This window comes from Pongo abelii, chromosome 6 (assembly GCF_028885655.2).
Source record: "Pongo abelii isolate AG06213 chromosome 6, NHGRI_mPonAbe1-v2.0_pri, whole genome shotgun sequence".
Classification (NCBI taxonomy): Eukaryota; Metazoa; Chordata; class Mammalia; order Primates; family Hominidae; genus Pongo; species Pongo abelii.
This window is the reverse complement of record NC_071991.2, coordinates 13,031,699-13,059,125: the sequence shown is the minus strand read 5'-3', so window position 1 is coordinate 13,059,125 and position 27,427 is coordinate 13,031,699. Positions and strand designations below refer to the sequence as shown.

At 49.1% G+C, this 27,427-nt stretch overlaps 1 protein-coding gene across 2 annotated transcripts in view; it reads right to left on the bottom strand.

Moving 5' to 3' along the window:
• HIP1 (huntingtin interacting protein 1) overlaps positions 1-26,657 on the bottom strand; it is a 208,226-nt gene extending 181,569 nt beyond the window's left edge. Inside the window, exon 1 of one of the 2 annotated variants that reach the window (XM_024249726.3) lies at positions 26,455-26,657. In XM_024249726.3, coding sequence (XP_024105494.2) covers positions 26,455-26,574 — 120 coding nt within the window. In that variant the 5' untranslated portion in view covers positions 26,575-26,657. Of the gene's footprint in view, positions 1-20,448; positions 20,468-26,454 lie in introns of those variants that run through there. The other variant, XM_054560364.2, reaches the window with a different exon arrangement.
• Between the last annotated feature and the right edge of the window lie 770 nt (positions 26,658-27,427).

The following is a 27,427-nucleotide window of genomic DNA, read 5'->3' as shown; positions in this document are numbered from 1 at the left end:
AGATGCCCAAATGGTGTGAAAAAGTGAACTGAGTGCTTTTTCTGGATAGGTGGCTCACACTCCAATAGTAGGGGGAAAAATCACAAAGGGGTGTGTGTTTGGTCTGAACATTTCCAAAGTCATCCTGGAGAACAGCTTGACGAGCGGCAACTCTTTGGGCCCATATATAGTACACATCCCTCTTTCACAGGCAGGAGGGGAATCCATTCAATCATTCATTCACTCATTCACTCTCACTTATTCACTCACTCTCTCATTGACTCCCTCATTCACACACTCCTTTACTCACTCACATTCCTTCACTCTCATTCACTCATTTACTCACTCTGTCAATCTCTGATTTACTCACTCATTCAATCCCTCATTCACTCATTCATTCACTCCCACTCATTTACTCATTCATTTACTCACTCATTCACTCACTCATTCATTCATTCACTCATTCACTCACTCATTTACTCATGCATTCAGTCACTCATCCATTCATTTATATACTCCTTCATTCAATCACTCACTCATTCATTCACTCATTCACTGACTTGTTCACTCATTTACTCACATATTCAATCATTCATTCACTAATTCATTCATTCACTCATTCATTCTCGCTCATTCATTTAGTCACATATTCAATCATTCATTCGCTTACTCAATTACTCTCATATTCAACCATTCATTCATTCACTCATTTACTTATCCATTTGGTCATTTACTTATTCATTCACTCATTCAAAACATTTCCTCAGTAGCCCTTCTGTGCAAAGCCCTGTGGCCTACAGGAGCTCTAGGTCATAAAGCAGAGAAGACACAAACCAGGGGCCATCCCTGAAAAGGGCCCTTGGAGGGGCACAAAGTGAGTGCCATGGGGAACCTGGCCGGCAGTGGGTGCTTCCACTGAAGGCATTAGGGAAGGCTGTGGGCAGAAGAAACAGCCACCAGCCCTGGCTTTGGCTCTAGACCCTCTCATTCAACACACACAATGAGCCTAGGTGTCAGTTCAAGATCCCATATTATGGGTGCAATGACATAGTTCCCTGGGTCTCCACAAAGTAATAAGGAACAGAACTGAAGCTGGAACTAAGACTGACTGCAAAGTCTTACTAGTGTCCGGTGCTAACTGCACTGCAACAGGGGGAGGCAGACAGCAAAATTTCTGCAAGGCTGCTTAGGAAGGTTCTACTCCATCTCTGCCTCCAAGACCCAGGGCACACAGAGCAGCTCCTCTTCAAAGCAGGCAATGGACATTCTCCACCCTCTGATGCAACACGGGCTATTCCAGCTTTCCCTCCTTGGAAACCATCCTGTCCTGTTCCTCTGCATATGTGGGTCTCTAGAGTCCCCAGGGATGAAAGGTCTAGCGGGGCAAGGGAAAGCACATTCACTTAGCCCTGACTAAGGGTTTGCTGAGTGACATGCCATTCTTTTTTTTTTTTTTTTTTTTTGAGGTGGAGTCTCGCTCTGTTGCCCAGGCTGGAGTGCAGTGGCATGATCTCGGCTCACTGCAACCTCTGCCTGCCTCCCAGGTTCAAGCAATGCTCCTGCCTCAGCCTCCCGAGTAGCTGGGACTACAGGCGTGCACCACAATGCCCAGCTATTTTTTGTATTTTTAGTAGAGACGGGGTTTCACTATGTCAGCCAGGTTGGTCTCAATCTCCTGACCTCAAGTGATCCGTCCACCTCAGTCTCCTAAAGTGCTGGGATTACAGGCATGAGCCACTGTGCCCGGCCTCTTTTTTTTTTTTTTTTTTACATTTTATTTTATTTCATTTCATTTTGTTTTTTCTTTTTGTTTGAGACGGAGTCTCACTCTTTCATCCAGGCTGGAGTGCAGTGGTGCCATCTTGGCTCACTGCAACCTCTGCCTCCCGGGTTCAAGTGATTCTCCTGCCTCAGCCTCCCAAGTAGCTGGGACTACAGGCGTGCGCCATCATGCCTGGCTAATTTTTGTATTTTTAGTGGAGATGGGGTTTCACCATGTCAGCCAGGCTGGTTTTGAACTCCTGGCCTCAGGTGACCCTCCCACCTTGGTTCCCAAAGTGCTGGGATGACAGGCATGAGCCGCCACACCTGGCCTTTTTAACGTTTTAGTTTGAGATAATTTTAAATTTTCAGAGGAGTTGCAAAAGTAGTGCAGAGTTCCCAGACACCCTTTGCCCAGTTTCCCCTTGCATTAACTAACATCTTCTTTTTTTCTTTTTTTTTTTTTTGAGACGGAGTCTCTCTCTGTCGGCCAGGCTGGAGTGCAGTGGCACGATCTCGGCTCCCTGCAACCTCTGCCTCCTGGGCTCAAGCAATTCTCCTGCCTCAGCCTCCCAAGTAGCTGGGATTACAGGGGTGTGCCACCATGCCCGGCTAATTTTTGTATTTTTAGTAGAGATGGGGTTTCACCATGTTGGCCAGGCTGGTCTTGAACTCCTGACCTTAGGTAATCCACCTCCCTCGGCCTCCCAAAGTGCTGGGATTACAGGTGTTAGCCACCGTGCCTGGCCTAACTAACATCTTCTACAACCATGGAAGAGTCACTGAAACTAAGAAATTCACTCTAGTACAATACCATTAACTATACTACACAATGAATTTGGATTTCACCAGTGTTTCCACTACTGTTTTCCTCCTTCTGTTCCAGAGTCCAATCCGGGATCCCATGCTGCACTGACTGCCATGTCTCTTTGGCCTCCTCCCATCTGTGACGGTTCCTTAACCTTTCCTGCTCTTTCATTACCTTCACACTTGGAAGAGTCCTGGTCACGTACTTTATAGAATATCCCTCAATATGGGCTTGTCTGATGTTTTCTCATGATTAGACTGAGGGTATGCACGTCAGGCAAGAAAACCACAGAGCTGGCTGGGCGCAGAGGCTCACGCCTGTAATCCCAGCACATTGGGAGGCCAAGGCAGGATGATCACTTGAGCTCAGGAGTTTGAGACCAGCCTGGGCAACATAGTGAGACCCTATCTCTGCCAAAAAATTAAAACATTAGCTGGGCATGGCAGTGTGTGCCTGTAGTTCCAGCGACTCAGGAGGCTGAGGCAGGAGGGTCACCTGAGCCCAGGAGGTCAAGGCTGCCATGAGCTATGATTGTGCCAGTGCAATCCAGCCTGGGTGACAGAATGAGACCCTGAGAAAAAGAGGATGAAAAGAAGGAAGGAAGGAAAGACAGAAAGAAGGAAAGAAGGGAGAGAGAGACGCAGAGAGAGAGAGAGAAAGAAAAAGGCCAGGTGTGATGGCTCACGCCTGTAATCCCAGCACTTTGGGAGGCTGAGGTGGGAGGATCACTTGAGGTCAGGAGTTCGAGACCAGCCTGGCCAACATGGTGAAACCTCATCACTACTAAAAATACAAGAAAAATTAGTGGGATGTGGTGGCAGGTGCCTGTAATCCCAGCTACTCAGCAGGCTGAGGCAGGAGAATCACTTGAATCCAGGAGGCGGAGGGTGCAGTGAGCCGACATCATGCCACTGCACTCCAGCCTAGGCAACAGAGTGAGATCCTGTCTCAAAAAAAAAAAAAAAAAAAATGTCTATCTGGCTCACGGTTCTGCAGGTTATACAAGCATGGCACTCGCATCTGGTTAGCTTCAGGTGAGGCCTCAAGAAGATTTCACTCAAGGCGGAAGGTGAAGGGGAAGCAGGCGTGTCACATGGTGAGAGAGGGAACAAGAGAGAGCCAGGCTCTTTTAAACAACCAGCTCTCACATGAACTAACAGAATGAGAACTCACTCATGACTGCAGGGAGGGCACCAAGCCGTTCATGAGGGATCCGCCCCCATGACCCAAACACCTCCCACTCGGCCCCATATCCAACATCGAGGATCACATTTCAACATGAGATTTGGTGGAGACAAATATCCAAACCACATCACCCTATAATTACTTTCCAGTATGGAAAGTTCCAGACAAAAACAATCATCACCAATCTATGTCATGTTCACGATTCCTGACCTCTTTTTTTTTTATTTTTTATTTTGGAGACAGAGTCTTGCTCTGTCGCCCAGGCTGGAGTGCAGTGGTACAGTCTCGGCTCACTGCAACCTCCACCTCCTGGATTCAAGCAATTGTCCCACCTCAGCCTCCCAAGTAGCTGGGATTAGTATACCACCATGCCCAGCTAACTTTTTGTACTTTAGTAGAGATAGGGTTTCACCAAGTTGCCCAGGCTGGTCTTGAACTCCTGAGCTCAGACAATCCACCGCCTCAGCCTCCCAAAGTGCTAGGATTACAGGCATGAGCCACCGTGCCTGGACTTTTTTTTTTTTTTTTTTTTTTTGTTGAGATGGAGTCTCACTCTGTCACCCAGGCTGGAGTGCAGTAGTGCAATCTCAGCTCACTGCAAGCTCCGCCTCCCGGGTTCATGCCATTCTCCTGCCTCAGCCTCCCGAGTAGCTGGGACTATAGGCACCCACCAACATGCCCGGCTAATTTTTTGTATTTTTAGTAGAGACAGGGTTTCACCGTGTTAGCCAGGATGGTCTCGATCTCCTGACCTTGTGATCTGCCCGTCTCAGCCTCCCAAAGTGTTGGGATTACAGGCATAAGCCACCACGCCCAGCTTTTTTTTTTTTTTGGAAAAGGATCTCACTCTGTCACCCAGTCTGGAGTGCAGTGGTGTGATCATAGCTCACTGGAGTCTCGAATCTCTCAGGCTCAAGCGACCCTCCCACCTCATCCTCCCACGTAGCTGGGACTACAGGCTCATGCCACCACACCCAGCTAATTTTTAAATTTTGTTTTGTAGAGATGGGGTCTCACTATATTGCCCAGGCTGGTCTCAAACTCCTGGGCTCAAGCAATCCTCTCGCCCCGGCCTCCCAAAGTGCTGGAATTACAGGCATGAGTCACCATGCCTGGCCAATTCCTGACTTCTTACAAAGCCCCTGCCCATGTGCAGTCTTACTTGACCCACACATGATGAAATTGATATTGATGGAATACCTATGGTATTAAGTGGCAATTACAGACTGACGGGAGAATTATGGATCATTGGTGATAAATACACAAAAACCCAACCAAACAAAGACAGTTACTCCAGGAATGACAAAAATGTGTGCAGGAAAGGAAAAGGATTCCAAGTATACAAGGAACTCAGCTGCCCCTACAGCACTTAGAAAGTCATGATAAAGTCAACAGTGAACACACAGTTAAAACTCTGTGGGGACAGGGGAAAATATTTGTCAGGGGAAGTGAGGGGATATTTGAGTAAATGAATGTTGGATCTTTATCTTCCATAATGGCAGGTTCATAACAATGGCTACAAACTATAGCAGTTAAAAGAATTAGCCGGGGCCGGGTGTGGTGGCTTACACCCATAATCTCAGCACTCTAGGAGGCCAAGGCAGGCAGATCACCCGAGGTCCGGAGTTCAAGACCAGCCTGGCCAACATGGTGAAACCCCGTCTCTACTAAAAATACAAAAAAAAAAAAAAAAAAAAAAAAAAAAAAAGACCAGGCGCGGTGGCTCACACCTGTCCTCCCAACACTTTGGGAGGCCGAGGAGGGCAGATCACTTGAGGTCAGGAGTTTGAGACCAGCATCGCCAACATGGTGAAATCCCATCTCTACTAAAAATACAAAAATTAGCCAGGCATGATGGCAGGCATCTGTAGTCCCAGCTACTCAGGAGGCTGAGGCATGAGAATTGCTTAAACCCAGAGATGGAGGTTGCAGTGAGCTGAGATCGTACCACTGCATTCCAGCCTGGGTGTCAGAGTGAAACTCTGTCTCAAAAAAGAAAAAAAAAAAAAAGAATTAGCTGGGGCCAGTCATGATGGCTCACACCTGTAATCCCAGCACATTGGGAGGCCGATGTAGGAGGACTGCTTGAGGCCAGTAGTTCAAGATCAGACTGGACAACATAGTGAGACCCCATTTCTAAAAAAAATTATTTAAAAATTAGATTAGTTTTGCAAGGAAGCCTTATGGTAAAAAAAAATAAAATTAAAAATAATTAAATAATAAAAATAAATTAGCTTAACATGGTGTTGCACACACCTGTAGTCCCAGCTATATGGGAGGGTGAGATGGGAGGGTTGCTTGAGCTCAAGAGTTAGAGGTTACAGTAAAGTATGATCATACTACTGCACTCCAGCCTGGGCAACAGAGGAAGACTGTCTCTAAAAAGAAAAATAAAAGAAGATTAGCTGATTACCTGGTTGTTTCTGGGAATCAAGAAATGGTGGGAGAAGGAGAAAAAGGCTGAGAGAATGCTGTTTTTTAGTAACAAGCCTGTATAACTATTCGGTTCTGGTAACTCTGTACCTGTATACATTTAACGAAAATAAAACGCAAAACAAACAAGTCAAGATCAACAACTGATAACAGGCAGACACAAACCCCAGTCCTCTGACTTGGAGCCAACGTTCTTCCTGGCCCATCTGTGCTCTCCAGCCTTTGCCTTTCCAGATTGGATAGTTCTCTCTGCATCCCTCATCATTTTCGTTGTCACTTCTGACCTGGCTTTGTGCCATAATGTATTTCTTGAGGTCACAGAACCAGAAACACACAGATTGCTCCAAGCATGCAGTTCTCCCAAGGCCCTGAACAAAGGCGGGTCAGAGTCCAGGTAAACACCTCCTGACATTTCCCAGTAATTCTTTTCGTGGTTCTGCTCGCCACTCTCCGAAACTACACAGCTGCAAGCTCAGGGAGTCCCACTGTATATCCTCGCCCAGATATTCTTCAACTCAGGCCTAACCAGGGAGCAGATAAACCCGGAGATGAGGATGGATTAATCTACTTATCCAACATCTGTGCCAAAGAGTACCCTAGCCCCCAACACTTAGATGTTGGCCTCATACAGTGGCTTACACCTGGAATCCCAGCACTTTGGGAGGCCGAGGTGGGAGGATCGCTTGAGCCCAGGAGTTCAAGGCCAGCCTAGGCCACATAGAGAGATCCGGTCTCTATTTAATAAATTAATAAAAATTAAAGAGAAAGAATCTTAGACGTTACTAAGTACTAGTAAGAGAAGACTAGGCCGGGCGCGGTGGCTCACACCTGTAACCCCAGCACTTTGGGAGGCCGAGGCGGGCAGATCGCAAGGTCAGGAGATCGAAACCATCCTGGCTAACACGGTGAAACCCCGTCTCTACTAAAAATACAAAAAATTAGCCGGGCGTGGTAGCAGGCGCCTGTAGTCCCAGCTACTCTGGAGGTTGAGGCAGGAGAATGGCGGGAACCCAGAAGGTGGAGTTTGCAGTGAGCTGAGATTGTGCCACTGTACTCCAGACTGGGCGACAGAGCGAGACTCCGTCTCAAAAAAAAAAAAAGAAGACTAATAGGAGCTGGTATTTCTCAATGCTCACATACATGTCAGGCACAATGTTGAGCACTTTTCATGCTTTCTATCGTTTAATCCTTTCCACGACCGTATATTGTCCACGCTAGTGTTGAACTCGTGGGCTCTCAAGTGATCCACCTGCCTTGGCCTCCCAGAGGGCTGGGATTAAAGCATGAGCCACCATGCCTGGCCCTCCACGCTCTTTTAATGAATCTCTACTGAATGGATTCAGATTGACCCATGTCTGCCATCCTCTCTGTAAAATAGTCTGCCTGATACCCATAGCAGGTAAACTGTCTGGTTCCAAAGTCTAGGCTCAGAACCTCTCCAGTCTTTAGACACAACCTAGACCCAGACACAAGGCTGGGTCTCCCTCAGATTTGGGCTATTACTTGTGGCATGGACCCTAGGGGAGTTATTTTTCCCTTTCTAATCCTCGGCTTCCTCTAGGAAACTGGATTAAATCAGAGACCACACATTAGACAACTCCAGGAACTGGGAAAATAAGGCTCAATGCATGAAGCTGGTGGAAGACGATAGAGACGATAGAGAGTGGTGGGGACTCTGGCAAACCAATGTGTTTATGCACTGGCTACAGGTTTCAAGTTTTTTTGTTTTGTTTTGTTTTGTTCTGTTTTTGTTTTTTGAAACAGAGTCTTGCTCTGCCACCCAGGCTGGAGTGCAGTGGTGTGATCTTGGCTCACTGCAACCTCCGCCTCCTGGGTTCAAGCGATTCTCATGCCTCAGCTTCCCAAGTAGCTGGGACAAAAGTGCCTGCCATCATGCCTGGCTAATTTTTGTATTTTGAGTAGAGATGGGGTTTCACCACGTTGGTGAGGCTGGTCTCAAACTCCTGACCTCAAGTGATCTGCCTGCCTTGGCCTCCCAAAGTGCTGGGATTACAGGCGTGAGTTACCACGCCCAGCCTCAAGTTTCTTCTTAAAAGTTAAAGGGAATCTCTCTGAGCCTACTCTGGCTCTAAAGGCTGACCCCCACTTCTAAAAGAAGTTAAAGAAACATATCTGTGGCTGCCAGCCTGCAATCACTTATTAAATAATCTCTCAGGTCCCTGCCAGGTTTAACTTTCTGTATGTCAAACAGGTTTAGTCGTTTGGCCCACAGGTTTACTGCAATGGCATGATATTCAGACACTCCACGTGGCCTCTGATTTAGTGTCAAAAGGTTTTTCTCCTGGCCTGGGCAACATAGCAAGACCTCATCTCGGCCGGGTGCGGTGGCTTACACCTATAATCCCAGCACTTTGGGAGGCCGAGGCGGGCAGATCACCTGAGGCTGGGAATTTGAGACCAGCCTCACCAACATGGAGAAACCCAATCTCTACTAAAAATACAAAATTAGCCAGGTGTGGTGGCACATGCCTGTAATCCCAGCTACTAGGGAGGCTGAGGCAGGAGAATCGCTTGAATCTAGGAGGCGGAGGTTGCGGTGAGCTAAGATCGTGCCATTGCACTCCAGCCTGGACAACAAGAGCGAAACTCCGTCTCAAAAACAAACAACAAACAAACAAACAAAAAACCTCATCTCTACAAAAAAATCAAAAAATTAGCTGATCAATGACATGCATGGTGGCTCATACCTGTAATCCCAGCACTTTGGGAGGCCAAAGCGGGCAGATCACTTGAGGTCAGGAGTTCGAGACCAGCCTGCCCAAAATGGTGAAAACTCATCTCTACTAAAAATACAAAAAATAGCCAGGGATGATGGTGGGTGCCTGTAATCCCAGATCCACAGGAGGCTGAGGCAGGAGAACTGCTTGAACCTGGGAGGTGCAGGTTGCAGTGAGCCGAGATTGCACCACTGCACTCCAGCCTGAGCAACAGAGCAGGACTCTATCTAAAAAAAAAAATTAGCTGGGCATAGTGGCACACATCTGTAGTCCCAGCTACTCAGGAGGCTCTAAGAGGATGGCTTGAGCCCAGAAATTCGAGGCTGCAGTGAGCTATGTTCACACCACTGCACTCCAGCCTGGGTGACACAGCAAGACCCTGTTTCAAAAAAAAAAAAAAAAAAAGTTTTTCTGGAGAATTATTTTTGTTATATGCTACAAGCTAGGCCTACTGGGAAGGCCAGGATCCAAAGACACTCCCAAAGTTGTACAACGCTCAGCCTGTGCAACTGTACCTGGGAGCCCTAAGCAGAGGGCAGAAGATGGTAAGTGGGCAGAAGTAACCAATTGCAAAAAGTCTTCCTTACTGGGTAAGTTATCTGGGTGAATAACTTTGGGAAACCAGTTCTTCTGGGGGGGGCAAAGGCCCACGTGATCAATGCAGAAGTTACCCACAGAAGCTATGTGCAGCTACTGTTAACCAGGAGAAAGGGTCTCATAGAGAAGGAAGAGGCAAATAGGATCCCATGTGCAAGCTAAGAATCAGGACAGCAAAGCTAGCCTAACAAGGGCCAGGGGTCAAAAGGCAGTGGGCTCCAACAGGGCTGCTACCTCAGTAGTGTAACTGACAGTATAACTGACAGGCTGCTGCTTCAATAACTGCACACTAGGCGTGGTGGCTCACACCCGTAATCCCAGCACTTTGGGAGGCGGAGGCAGGAGGATCACTTGAGGCCGGGAGTTCGAGACCAGCCTGGCCAACACAGTGAGACTGCCCCCCCGTCTTTAAGAAAAATGTTCAAAATTAGCCAGGCATGGTGGTGTGCACGTGTAGTCAGTCCCAGCTACTTGTGAGGCTGAGGTGGGAGGACTGCTGGAGCCCAGGAGTTTGAGGCTGCAGTGAGCTGTGATTACACCACTGCACTCCAGCCTGGGCGACAGAGTGAGACCCTGTCTCTAAAAAGATAAAAATAAAAAATAGTAATAACTGCACTTTCACAGAATCACCAAGTCTCTAAGCCTCTGGGACAATCTCATCCAACACCCCTCATTACAGACCCAGACTGAAGACCTATAGTTATAGTAGGCAGGGACCACGCAGATCAGAGAGAGCCACAGCTTGGAGAAGCAAGACTTCCCGATTCCTAATCCAGTGCTCTGGGAGCTCCTGGCTCCTCTGCAGCCAAACCCAGAATGCTGGGACATTCCAGACCACCACCATGACCCTGAGTAAGTATCCGGATGCGGCAGGCCTACCCTGGGGGAAGCACCTATTTACTCCCCGCTCCGTTTCCTAGCTGTCAGCTCTCTTTCCAGCAGAGATGCCATCATGACCCTACAGTTGCACTGGGATTTCCCACTTTCCTTTTTCTAATAGACAGCACAGCACTTGATCAAAAAAAAAATTTTTTTAAGGTTAAGTAAATTGTATCTGTGATCCCCAAACTTGGAATTGCACCAAAGAACTCCTTGGCTCAGCAGGAAAAAAAATGTTTTGAACAGGCTGCTGAATTGTTTTTCCAGGATAAGACTTCTGTGCGTGAGTGCCAGCGGTGGAAATCCAGTGTTTGATCCGCAGCCACGACAAGCACCAATGAAATGAAAAGTATTCCTGTAGGTCTGAAAGGGTGGCCTGTCTGTGCAGCGAGACATGGGACCCATCAGGCCTCCTGCCCTGAAGCAGGAGTTACCTGTTATCCTGTATTCATTTTCTATCACTGTTGTAACAAATTACCGCAGGCTCAGCAGCTTAAAACAACAGCCATTTATTGGGAGGCCGAGGCGGGCAGATCATGAGGTCAGGAGTTCGAGACCAGCCTGGCTGACATGGTGAAACCCCATCTCTACTAAAGATACAAAAAATTAGCTGGATGTGGTGGTGTGTCCCTGTAATTCCAACTACTCAGGAGGCTGAGGCAGGAGAATCCCTTGAATCCAGGAGGCGGAGGTTGCAGTGAGCCGAGATCGCGCCATTGCACTCCACCCTGGGTGACAGAGCAAGACTCCATCTCAAAAAACAAAACAAAACAAAACAAACCCAGCCATTTATTATCTCACAGTTCTGTAGGTGAGAATGCAACAGGTCTCACTGGGCTAAAATTGAGGCATCAGCAGCCCTGTCTTCTGTCCTGAGGGCCTGGGAAAATCTGCTTCCAAGTTCATTCAGGTTGTTGGTGGAATCCGAGATCTTGCAGTGCCAGGCCCGAGGTCCTCGCCTCCTTGCAGGCTCTTGGCCAGGGGCCACCCTTAGCTCCTAGAGGCCTCCCTCTGGTCCTCCCACATCTCAGAGTCAGCAGCTGTGCATGAAACCCTTCTCATGCTGGGAATCTTCCTTGTGCTTGTAGCTAGAGAAGTTGCTCTGCTCTTAAGGATCTATGTGATTAGACTGGGCCCACCTGGATCATCCAAGATCCTCCCTGCTTTAAGATCCTTAATCACATTTGCAAAGTCCCTTCTGCCACGTAGAAGGCCTCCTGCTCTGAAGGTCCTTCTGCAATCCTCCCACCTCAGCGTCCCAAGTAGCAGGGACTACAGGTGTGTGTCAGTGCGCCCGGCTCATTTTTATTATTATTATTATCATTTATATATATATATATAGAGAGAGAGAGAGTCTCGCTCTGTCACCCATGCTGGAGTACAGTGGCGCAATCCCAGCTCACTGCAACCTCCGCCCCCGGGGCTCAAGCGATTCTCTCGCCTCAGCCTCCTGAGTAGTTGGGATTACAGTTGTGAGCCACCACACCCAGCTAATTTTCATATTTTTAGTAGAGACGGGGTTTCACCATGTTGGCCAGGCTGGTCTAGAACTCTTGACCTCAGGTGATCCGCCTTGGCCTCCCAAAGTGCTGGGATTACAGGCGTGAGCCACCGCGCCCAGCCTATTTTTATTTTTTGAGGCCGAGTCTCACTCTGTCACCAGGCTGGAGTGCAGTGGCGCCATCTCAGCTCACTGCAACCTCTGCCTCCCGGGTTCAAGCGATTCTCCTGCCTCAGCCTTCTGAGTAGCTGCAATTGCAGGCACCTGGCACCATGCCTGGCTAATTTTTGTATTTTTAGTAGAGACAGAGTTTCGCCATGTTGGCCAGGCTGGTCTCCAACTTCTGACCTCAGGTGATCTGCCCGCCTTGCCCTACCAAAGTGCTGGGATTACAGATGTGAGCCACTGCACCCAACCTAAAAAACTGCCCAAAGTGCTGGGATTACAGGCGTGAGCCACCATGCCTAGCCATCGCCACTAATTTATTTTCTATTTAACAGACATCCTCAGCCTTAGCTGGGATAAAGCCCTCTGCTAGATGCTGGGGCAATACACTAAAGGTTGAATGACAAATTTAGGGCCTGTGTGCCAGTAAGGAAGGTAGACACAAGACACGAATGAATGGAAGCCACAACTTGGGCATGCGGAATAGCAACACTCTGAGTGTGGCTAACAACAGGGCTCAATTTCCTGGCTGCAAGTTACAGCAGCTTTAGGAAGATGCTGCTTGCAGATGCGTGGTTCATAAATCAAATGCTCCCCAGTTCTAGGGCAGCATCGGGAATGCTTTCGAGGGGAGGCAGAATTTGAGAAAGACCTCAAAAGATGCGTCAACAGGGTAAGGGGCAGGTTCTTAGACACTGTCTCCTACTCTGACTCTGTGGGGGGAGTTCTGTTGTGTTGGTTGTTTCTAGGGGCAGAGTCTCACTCTGTCACTCAGGCTGGAGTACAGTGGTGCCATCATAGCTCACTGCAGCCTCCAACTCTGGGCTCAAGCGATCCTCCCACCTCAGCCTTCCTAGTAGCTGGGAATACAGGCATGCACCACCACACCTGGCTAATTTAAAAAAATTTTTTGTAGAGTCAGGGTCTCACTATGTTGCCCATGCTAGTCTCAAACTCCTGGCCTCAAGTGATCCTCTCGCCTCAGCCACCCAAAGTGCTGTGATTGCAGGCATGCGGCACCACGCCCAGCTAGGAGTTTTTTGTTTTTTTCTTTTAAGTTTGTATTTTGAAATATAAAGAAAACTGCACAAAACTGTATTGCTTAATGAATTATCAAAAACCATTACCGAGGCTAGCAGAACGCTAGCAGGGCCTCAGAAACTCCCTTTCCCCACCCTCCCAATCAGCAACCTCCCCTGCACCCAAAGATAACTTTTACTGGTCTTTTATGAGAATCACTTCCTTTTTTCTTTACAGTTTTACTATCTAAGCAAGCAAATTGAAGTATACAGAAAATGTCCTTTTCTGTCCGCCTTTTTCTTCACTCAACATTCTGTTTGCAGCATTCATCTGTGTTGTTGAATGTAACTAAAGTTTATTTTCATGGGTGTATAGTATTCTGATGAAAGACTATATTATGTATACATCCATCTACTGTTCACGGGCTTTTGGTGTGTTTCCAGGTTGGGACTATTATAAAACATGATTATGAATATTCTTCTAAATGTCTGTGGGTGCATGTGCTATGCATTTTTTTTTCAGACCGAGTCTCACTCTGTTGCCCAGGCTGGAGTGCAGTGGCGCAGTCTCGGCTCACTGCATCTCCATCTCCCGGATTCAAGCAATTCTCCTGCCTCAGCCTCCCTAGTAGCTGGGATTACAGGTATGCACCACCATGCCCAGTTTTTGTTTGTTTGTTCGTTTGTTTGTTTGTAGTTTAGCTGAGACAGGGTTTTACCATGTTGACCAGGCTGGTCTGGAACTCCTGACCTCAAATGATCTGCCTGCCTTGTTATCACAAACTGCTAGGATTGCAAGCGTGAGCCACCGCACCCAGCTGTGCTTGCATTTCTGTTGGGTATATAACTAGCAGTGGTATGGTTAAATTACTGAGGATGCCTGTCTTTAATTTTAGCATAACACTAGACATTATCCAATGTGGTTGCCCAGTTTACAGTCCCACCTGCAGTGCCTGGGCATTTTTTTTTTTTTTTTTTTTTTTGCGCTCTGTCTCCCAGACTGGAGTGCAATGGTTCGGTCTTGGCTCACTGTAACCTCCGCCTCCCGGGTTCAAGCGATTCTCCTGCCTCAGATTCCCAAGTAGCTGGGACTACAAGCGCATGCCACCACACCTGGCTAATTTTTTGTATTCTTAATAGAGACAAGGTTTCACCTTGTTAGCCAGGCTGATCTCGAACTCTTGACCTCGCGATCCGCTCACCTTGGCCTCCCAAAGTGCTGGGATTACAGGCATGAGCCACCACTCCTGGCCGGGCATTTTTATCACCCCCACATCCTTGCCAATGCTTGGTACTGTCAAGTTTTCTATTTTTAATATTTTTAATTTCAGCCATCCTGATGGGCATGTAGAAGTATCTCATTAAATGTTTTTCTTTTTTTTTTTTTTGGTAGACAGAGTCTCGCTGTGGCCACCAGGCTGTGGCACGATCTACATCTCGGTTCACTGCAACCTCCGCCTCCCAAATAGCTGGGATTACAGGCACGCCCCAACATGCCTGCCTAATTTTCATATTTTTAGTAGAGATGGGGTTTCACCATGTTGGCCAGGCTGGTCTTGAACTCCTGACTTCAGGTGACCTGCCCACCTCAGCCTCCCAAAGTGCTGGGATTACAAGTGTGAGCCACCGTTCCCAGCCAGTACCTCATTAAATGTTAATTTGCATTTTCCTGATTGCTAATGAAGCTGCACACCATTTCATAAGTTTATTGGCCATTTGTTTATCCCCTTTCATTAAGTATCTCCTGCTTATTTTTTTTTAATTAAGTTTGTCTTTTTGTTTGTTTTTGAGACACGGGTCTCACTGTCACCCAGGCTGAAGTGTAGTGGCGTGATCATGGCTCACTGCAGCCTTGACCTCCCCAGGTCCCCCACATCAGTCTCCTAGGCCGAGTAGCTGGGACTATAGATGCACACCTAAGTTTTTGTATTTTTTGTACAGGCGGGTTTTTACCATGTTGCTTAGGCTGGTCTCGAACTTCTGGGCTCAAGGGATCCGCCCACCTCAGCCTCCCAAAGTGCTAGGATTACAGGCATGGGCCACAGTGCCTGGCCTTTCTTTCTTTCTTTTTTTTTTTAAGTTTTTTGTTTGTTTCTCTTAAATTTTTTACATATTCTGGATATAGGCCCTTTGATAATTATGTGTGTTGCAAATATTTTCTTCTGGGAGGAATTTTCAGTGTCCAAATAAGTCAACTGGAAAAGACTTAGCAAAATAAGGCTGGGCGCAGTGGCTCACGCCTATAATACTAGCACTTTGGGGAGCCCAGGCGGGTGGATCACCTGAGGTCAGGAGTTCGAGACCAGCCTGGGCAACATGGTGAAACCCCGTCTCTATTAAAGATAGAAAAATTATCCGGGTATGGTGGCATGTGCCTGTAGTCCCAGCTACTCGGGAGGCTGAGACAGGAGAATTGCTTGAATCCAGGAGGGGGAGGTTGCAGTGAGCTGAGATTACACCACTGGATTCCAGCCTAGGTGACAAAGCTAGGTGACTCCATCTCAAAAAAAAAAAAAAAAAAACTTAGCAAAATAAATGTCTTTACCTTTTCTAAGTCACACATTTCTAAGCCACTGACCCAGCTTCCGCTTTAAAGGGAGATACAGAAAGAAAGTATAAAATTTGGGGCCAGACAAGCCAGGTTCAAACCTCAGTTTTACCATTTCCTGAGTGCTCTCAAACAAGTCTTTTAATCTCTCTGAGCCTCAGTGTCTGTATTTGAAAACTGACCACAGCCATCTACTGCATGCTTGCTCTGTGGCTTCAAAGGAGTAATGTGTCAACATGCCTTTAAACTATAGTGTTAGTTGTTGTTAAACACAAGCCATAGGCCACACTGGCTTCCTGAGCTGTCTTGTGGCAGTATTAGCAGAGGCAGCAGCAGCAACCTTTCTGATCCAAGAAAAGATGCCATTCTCTCTTCCTCTGAGCCAGCAGACACCTTAAATCACGGTCCCTCTCCCCTCACAAGTCCTGCCCACACCCTGGGAACAGAGCTCCTCCCTGGCTGCCCAGGCAGGAAAACAGGAAACAGCCACCACCCTGCCGGGAGGTGGGGCTGACAAATTCTCTTTCCCAGGTGGGCATCTCTCCAGGTCATCAACTCTCCTTGATGCAGGGGGAGAGCTGGCCACCAGTCCACTGCACAAGGCTGTGCCCGCTGCCACACCCAGGTCTCCGCCACGCGTCGCCTTAAAGTAGTGGAATAAGTGGACCAATGAATGGGGAGCAGAAAACGGTCTTCATCAGTGCCTTGCAGAAGTGCCAGAGGGGGAACCCTTTCAGTGCCCAAGTGGGGCAGGGAATCTGATCTCCTGGGCCATAGGGACACGCCCCGTCCTTCTTAACGTGCAGCACCAACCCTTTATTTTTATTTTTTTTAATTTTCTTTTTCAGAGATGGGGTCTCTGCACTCCAGCCTGGGAGACACAGCAAGACTCTGTCTCAAAAAAAAAAAAAAAAAAAAGGACAGGGACCAGGGACCCTGATGGTGCCATATCAGGCAGGGTCTCGGAGGAGGAAGCAAAAGTTTTTGAAAAAGGGTAGTTATAAAAGTAGTTGTCGGTGAAGGGGGAGTACGGTGGGGGGTGGGGAGTGGGGTGAAAAACACCTATGGGGTACTATGCTCACTACGTAGGTGACAGGATCATTCATACCCCAAAACTCAATGACATGCAGTTTACCCATGTAACAAGCCTGCGCATGTACCGTCTGAACTTAAAAGTTGAGAAAAAAATGCAGAGGAAACAGAAAAAAAAAAAAAAAACCCAAAAATTCTAACAAGTGAATAAAAATAAGAAACTAGAACAGAAAAAAAAAAAAAGCATTGTTGGGCCAGGTGCAGTGACTCAATAATCCCAACAATTTGGGAGGCTGAGGTGGGAGGATCGCTTCAGGCCAGGAGTTTGAGACAAGCCTGGGCAACATAGTGAGATCTTGTCTCTCTCAAAAAAAAAATTTTTTTTTAATTAGCTGGGTGTGGCAGCACATACCTGTAGTCCCAGCTGCTCAGGAGGCTGAGGTGGGAGAATCACTTGAGCCCAGGAATTCGAGGCTGCAGTGAGCTATGATTGCATCACTGCATTCCAGCCTGGGCAACACAGCAAGACTCTATCTCTTAAAAAACAAAAAAGCGGCCGGGAGCAGTGGCTCACGCCTGTAATCCCAGTACTTTGGGAGGCCGAGGTGGGCGGATCACCTAAGGTCAGGAGTTCAAGACCAGCCTGGCTAACATGGCAAAACCTAGTCTCTTCTAAAAGTACAAAAATGAGCTGAGCATGGTGGCGGGTGCCTGTAATCCCAGCTACTCAGGAGGCTGAGGCAGGAGAATAGCTGGAACCCAGGAGGCAGAGGTTGCAGTGAGCCGAGATCACGCTACTGCACTCCAGCCTGGGCGACAAGAGCGATACTCTGTCTCAAAACAAAACAAACAAACAAATCGCAGTGTTGGATTTGAGGGACACTGTCCAGAACAAGTGATTTAGAGGGCAGGCAGGATGAGATGACAAAAATCCAGGCAAGATGTAATAAGAGCAGGAAATGCAAGAAGCACAGGATGAATGGGTGAGACAAGTCTCACAGAGGCACTCAACAGAATGCGGCTGTGAGGGCAGGAGGGAGGGAGGGCTCAGAACTGACACCAGAGAGAAGGTGGGGACCATTGTCCTGCCATGGGGCCGCCCGAGGGGGTACAGTTGTGCAGTGGGAAGTGGTCACTCACGCTGGGAAGTCAGGAGGGAGATGTGGGGAGTCAGTACCACAGAAGTGAGAACAGAAACCATCAGACAGAGGTGAGGGCAAAGGAAGTGGACAGGAGGTAAAAGAGAAGTGGGGTGAGGACAACGCCTTGGGGACCCCAAGCGTAAGGAGGAAGAGAGCAGAGGGTGCCAGGCAGTGACAGAAGGAGAAATAGAGAGCATAGCTATCAACCCCTGAAAGCCTCAATTTCCTCCTCTGTAAAATAGGATTTTTTTTTTTTTTTTTTTGAGACGGAGTTTCGCTCTTGTTGCCCAGGCTGGAGTGCAATGGCGTGATCTCGGCTCACTGCAACCTCTGCCTCCCGAGTTCAAGTGATTCTCGTGCCTCAGCCTCCCGAGTAGCTGGGATTACAGGCACACGCCACCACGCCCGGCTAATTTTGTATTTTTACCAGAGACAGGGTTTCTCCATGTTGGTCAGGCTGGTCTTGAACACCTGACCTCAGGTGATCCGCCCGCCTCGGCCTCCCAGAGTGCTGGGATTACAAGTGTGAGCCACCATGTCCGGCCTAAAACAGGAATTATAATTCATACATGTGTTGCAAGGATTGAAAAGGGTGGCTCGTGTAAGGCCTTTACCATTTGCACACAGTATGTGGGCAGTAATTTTTTTTTTTTTTGAGACAAGGTCTTGCTCTGTTGCCCAGGCTGGAGTGCAGTGGTGTGATCTCAGCTCAATGCAACCTCCCCACTTTCCAGGTTCAAGCAATCCTCCTGCTTCAGCCTCCCGAGTAGCTGGGATTACAGGCACGCACCACCACGCCCAGCTAATTATTGTATTTTTAGTAGAGAACGGGTTTCACCATGTTGGCCAGGATGGTCTCGAACTCCTGGCCTCAAGTGATCCGCCCGCCTCAGCCTCCCAAAGTGCCAGGATTACAGGCATGAGCCACCATGCCTGGTCAGTAAATGTTGACGATTACCATTACCATCACTGGGAAGAAACTCAGGACAGTACAAAACCAGGGACCAAAAGAAAGCTCTTAACTTCCTTCTTAAGTTTTCAATACCCACTAAAGGAGCAAGGTTGGGGAGATAGAAGGGCACAGAAGTTTAAGAAGCCAGCTCTGGGCCGGGCGCAGTTGCTCCCGCCTGTAATCCCAGCACTTTGGGAGGCCAAGGTGGGCGGATCACTTGAGGTCAGGAGTTGGAGACCAGCCTGGCCAACATGATGAAACCCCGTCTCTACTAAAAATACAAAAATTAGCTGGGCGTGGTGGCACACACCTATAATCCCAGCTACTCCTGAGGCTGAGGTGAGAGAACCACTTGAACCCAGGAGTCGCATGTTGTAGTGAGCCAAGATGGCGCCATTGCACTCCAGCCTGGGTGACAGAGTGAGACTCCATCTCAAAATAAAAAAAAAAAGAAGCCAGCTCTGATTGTCAAGTAAATGGAAAAATGGGGTTCACGAGCAGCTCTCCTTGCAAGAAGGCACCTGCTCAGACTTCAGGCAAGGTATGACTTCTTTGTGTACCTGCTCCACAAGCAGAAGGGGGAGGGGCGCCAGGTTCAAGGCTCAGGGTGCTACACAGCCTGGCTCTGAGCATTTGAATTCCTAAAGAACAAACCTGACACAGATGCTTCTTACCTGCAGGAAGCAGGCTTAAGGCCACCTTGGTTTTCTGAGTATAACCAGAATCAACTGAGCCACCCAAAGTCCGTGGGGTGCGAGGGGTGTGGGAACCCATCAGGACCCACGGTCACCATCTTGATTGCACATGAGAACCACCTGCGACTTTACAAAGTGTCAGTGATCACCCCATACCAATGAGACAGAATCCTTACGCAGGGGGCCCAGAGAAACAGTATTTTATTTTTTTAAAGAGCTCTCCAGCCAGGGTTGAGAACCGCAGATCCTTCTAGCCCAGCCCTAAAATTTTTTAGCTGCTGAACTAAGGCTGAGCATCTGCTTAAGATCATGAGCAAGAGGGCAGAAGTACCCCCAACATAAACATGAAAAAAAGGACTTTGCCATTTGGTTGTGAAGTCCTGGCTTCTCAGTTCACTTGCTGTGTGACCTTGGACAAGTCACTTAGCTTCTCTGAGCCTGAGCTATTAAAATGAAATCATAGATATAAATCACCCAGCATGTTCCTGGTACCCAGTAGGCCCTCAATAAACATTTGTTTCTATCTCTTTCTCTCTAGGATCTAAGGCTCTTCTCAACACAGGATGCATTAAGATCCTTTGCTCTGACATATGCGCCATCCACAGATTTATGTTTGTTTGTTTCTGGCTTTTTTTTTTTTTTTTTTCCTTTTACAGGGTCTGGCTCTGTCACCCAGTCTGGAGTGCAGTGGTGTGATCACGGCTCACTGCAGCCTCAACTTCCTGGGCTTAAACAATCGTCCTGCCTCTGTCTGCCAAGTAGCTGGGACTACAGGCAGCACCACCATGCCCAGCTAATTATTTGATTTGATTTGATTTTTTTGTAGAGGCAGGGTCTCGCTATGTTGCCCAGGCTGGTCTCGAACTCCTGGGCTCAAGCCATCCTCCCGCCTCAGCTTCCCAAAGTGCTGGGATGATAAACATGAGCCACTGCGCCCAGCCCACCCAAAGAGATTTTGACTCTCTAAAGGTTTGTTCCCCACTCTGTGTCTTTTCCTCTAATCCCAGAACTCACCTACTACAGAGCACTGTTGCTCGAACATCAGCGTACACAGAGTACCCAGGGCTGTGGTGAACACAACAGGTCCTGATTCAGTAGTTCTGGGTGGTGCCCGACATCCTAATGGCCCTGGTGATGCTGGTGTTTCGGGGCCTGACCACATCAGAGCACCAAGGCTTGTCCAGGAGCCGCGCAGTGGCCAGTCTGCCTCTCTCTGCTGACTCACGAGCCCCCCAGAGCCGGTCTCTTTATCTTACTCATCTCTGTGTCTCCTCCTCGGTATGTGCTCACTAAACGGATGTTGAAGAAATAAACAAACCATGGAGAAAACCATTTTCCAGCTAAGTAAAAACAGACAGGGTATTTTATTTGTCCTGTGATTGACAGCCCTCCTGGCTGATTCCAGAATTGCCCTCTTGGCTGGTGGGAGGACAGAGTGGTCGAACGGGCCTGACACTTGGAACCTGGAGTCCTGGTTTTGAATCCTGGCCCTTCCACTCACCCGTGGGATGACCCTGGGCACGTTACCAAGCTCTTTGAGTCACGATGTCCTCATCCATAAAATGAAAATGATAATGACTAACCATCGTGTGGTCCCAATGATGGCTAGAAACATGCTTTATAAACTGTAAAGTACTCCTGATAAGGTCTCCTTTTTCACTTCCCTAAAGCTTGAAGGTGGCTTGTGATGGACTGGGTAGGGAACACACCAAGGGTCTGGTTGGAGATGGGCACAGTGGCTGGGCCATCAGACAGGTGAGTGGTGCCTACTCTGGCAGTGACAGTGGCCGGGTGAAATGTGAGGATGGTGCAGGAGAGTTGAAGAGGCAAGGCTTCCTGGAGGAGGCTGGCAGGGGTAGGGATGCAAGGCTGGTCTGAGGGTATAGATGCCAGGACAGAAGAAGGCAGGCAGAGCAGTGAGAGTCTTTTGATGGGCATGCGGCCAGGCTCTAGACTGGGTATGTGGGAGGCAAGGCTAGACCAAGAGAGACCCTGGAACATTATGAGAAAACAAGTAATGATAGGTGGGGCACGGCGGCTCACACCTGTAATCCCAACACTTTGGGAGGCCAAGGTGGGAGGACTGCTTGAGCCCAGGAGTTCAAGACCAGCCTGGGCAACACAGCGAGACCCCATCTCTACAAAAAAAATTTTAGGCCAGGAGCGGTGGCTTATGCCTGTAATCCCAGCACTTTGGGAGCCTGAGGCAGGCGGCTCACCTGAGGTCAGGAGTTCGAGGCCAGTCTGGTCAACACATGAGACCCCGTCTCTACTAAAAATACAAAAAATTAGCCGGGCATGCTGGCGCTCGCCTGTAATCCCAGCTACTCGAGAGGCCAAGGCAGGAGAATCACTTGAACCCAGGAGGCGAAGGTTGTAGTGAACCCAGATGGCGCCACTGCGCTCCAGCCTAGGCAACAGAGTGAGACTCTGTCTCAAATAAATAAATAAATAAATTTTAAAGATCAGCTAAGCATGGTGGCATGCTCCTGTAGTCCCAGCTACTCAGGAGGCTAAGGCAGGAGGATCACTTGAGCCCAGGAGTCGGATGCAAAACTGAGCTATGATCGTGCCACTGCACTCCAGACTGGACAATAGAGCGAGACCATCTCTTAAATAAAAATAAATAAAGTAATTATTAATATACCCTGTGGCCCAGGGCTGAACTACCCACCTAGGCCCAGGGTTCCCTTGCTGACCCCATTCACCACTAACCATGAGCTTCAGGATGTAGGCAAGAGCAAGACACGGACCTGCCCTCAATAAGCTCAGCATTCAATGGCGGCCACAGAGAGAAATGATGCTAGCACAAGCTCACAGGAACTAGGAGAGGTCACCAGCCCTGCTATAGTTCAGAGGAGGGAGTGGCCAATTTTGCCCCTCTGTCTACCCCAGCCAATGAGTCTCTGCTGCACCCGCTGGGAAGTTTATCTGCCTAGTCTAGATGTTTCTTTATTTATGTTCCTCCGTCACTGGAATGTCCCATCCCCTCCTCCACCCAGCAAGCACTAACTCATGCTAAAAGATGTGCTTCAGTCCTCGGGGAGGGCTCCCAACCCCAAAGCCTGTGCTTTATCCACGTGCTCTTGGTAATTATCTTATTACCTAGTACCACATCTATCCCTCTAAGGAAGAGTTAATCACAGCCTGCTTGATTGCTCACACTTCTGCTGTCTCGGGGTTCGTCTCCCCAGTCAGATTATGACAATAATCACTGAGCTAGTGCTCCACAGTTTACGAAATGCCTTCAGGCATATTGGGCTTAATTGAATCCCCACAATAAATCAGCCAGGCAAGTATTATGTTTATTTGACAATAAGGAAACCGAGGCTTAGAAAGGTTAGACAACTTCCCTGAGACCACGTGGCCCATATACACGCCTAGCTGTAAGCCTCAAATGCCTTCTAACTCCAATGCCAGCATCTGCTCAGTACTCAGACACTGCCTGAGGCAGTGGGTAAAGGTTGAGACCGCTTCCAGTCTCAACCTTTGTGTGACTTCTGGTGAGTTACTTAACCTCTCTGTGCCACAATCGTCCTGAGAGTAAAATGTGGCTGATACCCACCTCATCCGTTCTTGTCAAGATTTAAAAAGGTAATACAATGATGTCCTTAGAATAGTGCCAAACACAATAATTAGTTAGTTATTATTATACCTTGGCTGATTCTCATGGTCTCTTAACTCATTAAATTTTTTATAATTCATTTTTATATCTCATAATACATTTTTCCCCTTTTTTCCCTTTGCTTACCAAGCTCTGCAACCTCATAATACATTTGATAGGTAGTCATTAAACAAAATAATTTTTTTGCAGATTGACTAACGTTGGGTTTAGGGCTGTTCTCTTTTCTTTTCTTTTCTTTTTCTTTTTCTTTTCTTTTTTTTTTTTTTTTTTTTTTGAGATGGGGTCTCACTCTGTTGCCCAGGCTGGAATGCAGTGGCACAATCTTTGCTCACTGCAACCTCTGCCTCCCGGGCTCAAGCAACCCTCCCACCTCAACCTCCAAAGTTACTGGGACAACAGGCACGCGACACCACATCCAGCTAATTTTATTTTTTGTAGATATGGGGTCTTACTCTGTTGTCCAAGCTGGTTCTTTTTCTTTACTCTCCTACACCCCTAAAGAGTTTCAACACCAGAGGCTGGGTGCAGTGGCTTACACCTGAAATCCCAGCACTTTGGGAGGCTGAGGTGGGAAGATCGCTTGAGGCTAGTTCAAGACCAGCCTGGGAAAACACAGTGAGACCTCCGTCTCAAAAAAAAAAAAGTTAAAAATAAGAGTTTCAACATCAGAAAAATTCTCTTTTTCTGCTCCATTCTACCTCATCCCCACCCACCCCACCCAGGTTAAATCTGGCCAATCACAAATGTCCCACAGAATGTAAAACACCAGAAAACACTGACCTAGACTCTCCTGTTGGGCCGTCCCTGGATAGCAGGGAAACATACCACTCACGGGTGGAAACTTTCACAAACCTAATTTCTATCACTATTATGGGTCAAAGTCTTACGCATATTTCTCTATTGCTCTAGTTTTTACTTATTTCAGACTCTAGAAGGAATGGGTTGTTAAAAAATAATATCTATTTATTTTCTTATTTCATTTATTAAAAAAAAAAAAATAGGGCTGGGTGCCATGGCTCATGCCTGTAGTACCAGCACTTTGGGAGGCAGAAGCAGGAGAATCGCTTGAGGCCAGGAGTTTGAGACCAGTCCAGGCAACACAGTGAGACCCCCATCTCTATGAAAATATAAAAATAAAAGTAATATACACACTGTTTCATGGAGCAAGAAGCCTCATGTAACTAGGCAGCTAGCAGAGGCACTAACATCCAAGACCAATGGAAAACTTTCTTCTTTTCAGGGGTCAGGTCCATGAAACCAGAGAACAAGCCTCAAACCCAGCTGCATCCTGGGAGGCAGAAGTGAAATGACCATTTCCCACTTCCCTCCTGGGGTAGGATAACCAGGTAGAGAAGACTCCCTGCTTCACACCATCCAGACACACCTGCGTGGAGGCACTTTCTTTTTTTTTTCTTTTTTTTTGTAGAGACAGGGTCTCACTGCTTCACACCATCCAGACACACCTGCGCGCGGTTTTCTTTCTTTTTTTCACTTTTTTGTAGAGATAGGGTCTCACTCTGTCACCTAGGCTGGAGTGCAGTGGCACAATCATAGCTCACTGCAGCCTCAGCCTCCTGGCTCAAGTGACCCTCATGCCTCAGCCTCTCAAACAGCTGGGACTATAGGTGTATGCCACCACACGAGGATAATTTTTAAATTTTTTTTTTTTAATACAGGCAGGATCTCAGTGTGTTGCCCAGGCAGGTCTCGAACTCCTGGGATCAAGTGATCCTCCCACCTTGGCCTCCCAAAGTGCAGGGATTACAGGTGTGAGCTAATGCACCTAGCCTAATTTTTTTATCTTTTGTAGAGACAGGGTCTCACTATGTTGCCCAGGTGGGGGGCCAAAGGTTTTCAGAATAAGAAGAGGTGATGAAGTCCTCTGGAGGTGAAAAGCTTTATTCTTTTATTATTATTATTATTATTATTATTATTATTATTATTATTATTTTGAGACGGAGGTTCGCTCTTGTTGCCCAGGTTGGAGTGCAGTGGTGCCATCTCGGCTCACTGCAACCTTCACCTCCCAGATTCAAGCAATTCTGCTGGCCTCAGCCTCCCAAGTAGCTGGGATTACAAGCGTCTGCAACCACGCCCAGCTAATTTTTTGTATTTTTAGTAGAGACAGGGTTTCATCATGTTGGCCAGGCTGGTCTCAAACTCCTGACCTCAGGTGATCCACCCGCCTCGGCCTCCCAAAGTGCTGGGATTACAGGTGTGAGGTACTGCGCCCGGCCGAAAGCTTTATTCTTTGAAAGATTCCATATACAGAACCTTCAGTCAGATTCTCACTGTCTTTTCTAACTAAAATCCCAAAGCCCTTTCCCTCCAACTGTGTTTGGGGGAAGTATTCCTCGCACAGCACATCAGGGGACCAGCCTCTGGCGAGGGGGACCCAAATGGATCTTCAAAGGTTCCACTCTGAGCACAAGAGTGTAGAAGAAATCTGCCCCTCCAGCATTGGCACTGGGATTAAAAGAAGCGTTGTACTCTTTGAAATGGATTTTACATACAAATGATCTGATGAACACCATCAACATGTCAGCTTAATTCAGTCCAATCAATACAGCAGGCATTAAAAACTCGGAGATAAAAATGGATTGTGGCTTTTTGTTGATGACACTGAGGAATTTTGGCCCCAAGCCCTGGTCAGGCAGGACAAATAGGGCAGTCTGCCTATTAGCTGTCAAGCACATCTTGGGGGATAAAACCAAGACCCCAAGTCAGGGCTCGGGGGCACCATGGTCTCCACTTTAGCTCCCAAAGTAATTTTCCCACAAAGTGGCCACACTTTGCATTTCCTACATTCCTTTTCCCTGCTCCGACCCCTTCGGCCCGGCCTCAGAGCTGACAGCTGGGGCTGGCCAGAGCCAAGCAAGAGGCATCGAGAAGGGGGGGATGCTAAGGGGTGGGGGGTGGGAGGGGATGTCAATGCAACCAAGAAGTGATCGGAGGGGAAGAGAGGTCCCCTCACCCTTCACATTCCCAGCCCGGCGCCCCCACTCTCCGCCCCCACACTTGAGCCTCCAAGTCGCTCCCGTGCGCTTCCCTTGTTTAGGGGCAACCCTTCCATTCCGCCCCTTTTCAGTTCCTTCCCCTCTCACCTCACCTTGGGACCCCTGCCTGGTCCCCAGCCGATCAGGCTCCTCTTGGCCGCACGCATCCTGCCATCTCCTCCAAGCCCGCCTCTGCCCTTCTCCCCAGGCCAGTTGGGGTACTCTGGGGTCCCCGACCTTCCTGGGATCGCCCACATCTGCACGCCAATGCCTCCGCTCACGACCCCCTCGCCCCGTCTTCAATGGGGGTCTGCAAGACTCGTACTCCCTTCAAAGCCCCTCCCGGACACCGCGTCCCTCAGGGTGCCCCAGGGATGCCCCGGGGTCCCCCGTCCTCACCTGAGTCCGCTCGAAGCTCTCGCGCTCCGCCGCCTCCAGCCCAGCGCCGACCCCGCGCCGGCTCAGCACCTTGGGCAGCGGGTTGGGCACCTGCTTCATGGAGCTGGCCATCCGATCCATGTTGCCGCGAGGAGCCGAGTCAGGGGCCCTCGGCTGCCCCGGGATCCCCAAGGCGCCGCCCGCCCCGCCCTACCCGCGGGGATCCGGCGCTAACGGGACGGCTCCCGCCTGCCATTGGCTGTGAGTTCTGCCAGTCCTCCCGAGACCCCGCCCCTCGCCTAAAGGCTTCCCCGCCCGCCCCCGCCCCTTCAGGAGCCCCTCCGCTGGCTCGGCCCCGACTAGCCCCTCAGGGCCTCGAGGCGCTCGGTGACTGGTCTGGAGTCCTGTCAGTCACCGTGGTCCCGCCGTTCCCGGCAGGGCCGGGGCGGGGTGCGGACGGGGCGAGGCCTGGATGGGGCGTGGCCTGGGCGGGCTGCCCTGATATGCCCTCGCTCGCCCCGCCCCCGCCCGCGCACCGCCCTCTCCTCTCCTCGGCCGCAATCCCCGCGCGCCCGGAGCGCGCTGCCCTCCGCCAAGCGCCGCCCACTGCCCTGCCCGCTCCTGCAGGGGGCTACCCCGCGACGGCCCGGGGCGATGGGCGGGTATGACGCGGGCCGGGCAGCGGGGCCTCCCCCGGGGGAATCCCAGCCCGCCTGCGAATAGCCCGTTAGCTCCTTCCGGGCCTGGGACCGCGGAGCGCCGGACTGACCAGCTCCGCGGTGGCAGCCCGGGAAAGCGCAGCCCCGCGGGCGGGCGCAGCGTGGGCGCCTGGCCGGATCCGGCTCAATGGGTGGCCGCCCCCACCCAGCTCCCAGGCTTCCCCGTCTTGCACTTCCCCATCCTGCCCCTGCCCATGCCCTCTGCAAGGATCGCAGAGCCCAGGTCCCGGAGTTCGGGGCTGAGTCCGCGGGCACCTCCCGGGACCTGCCTCCCA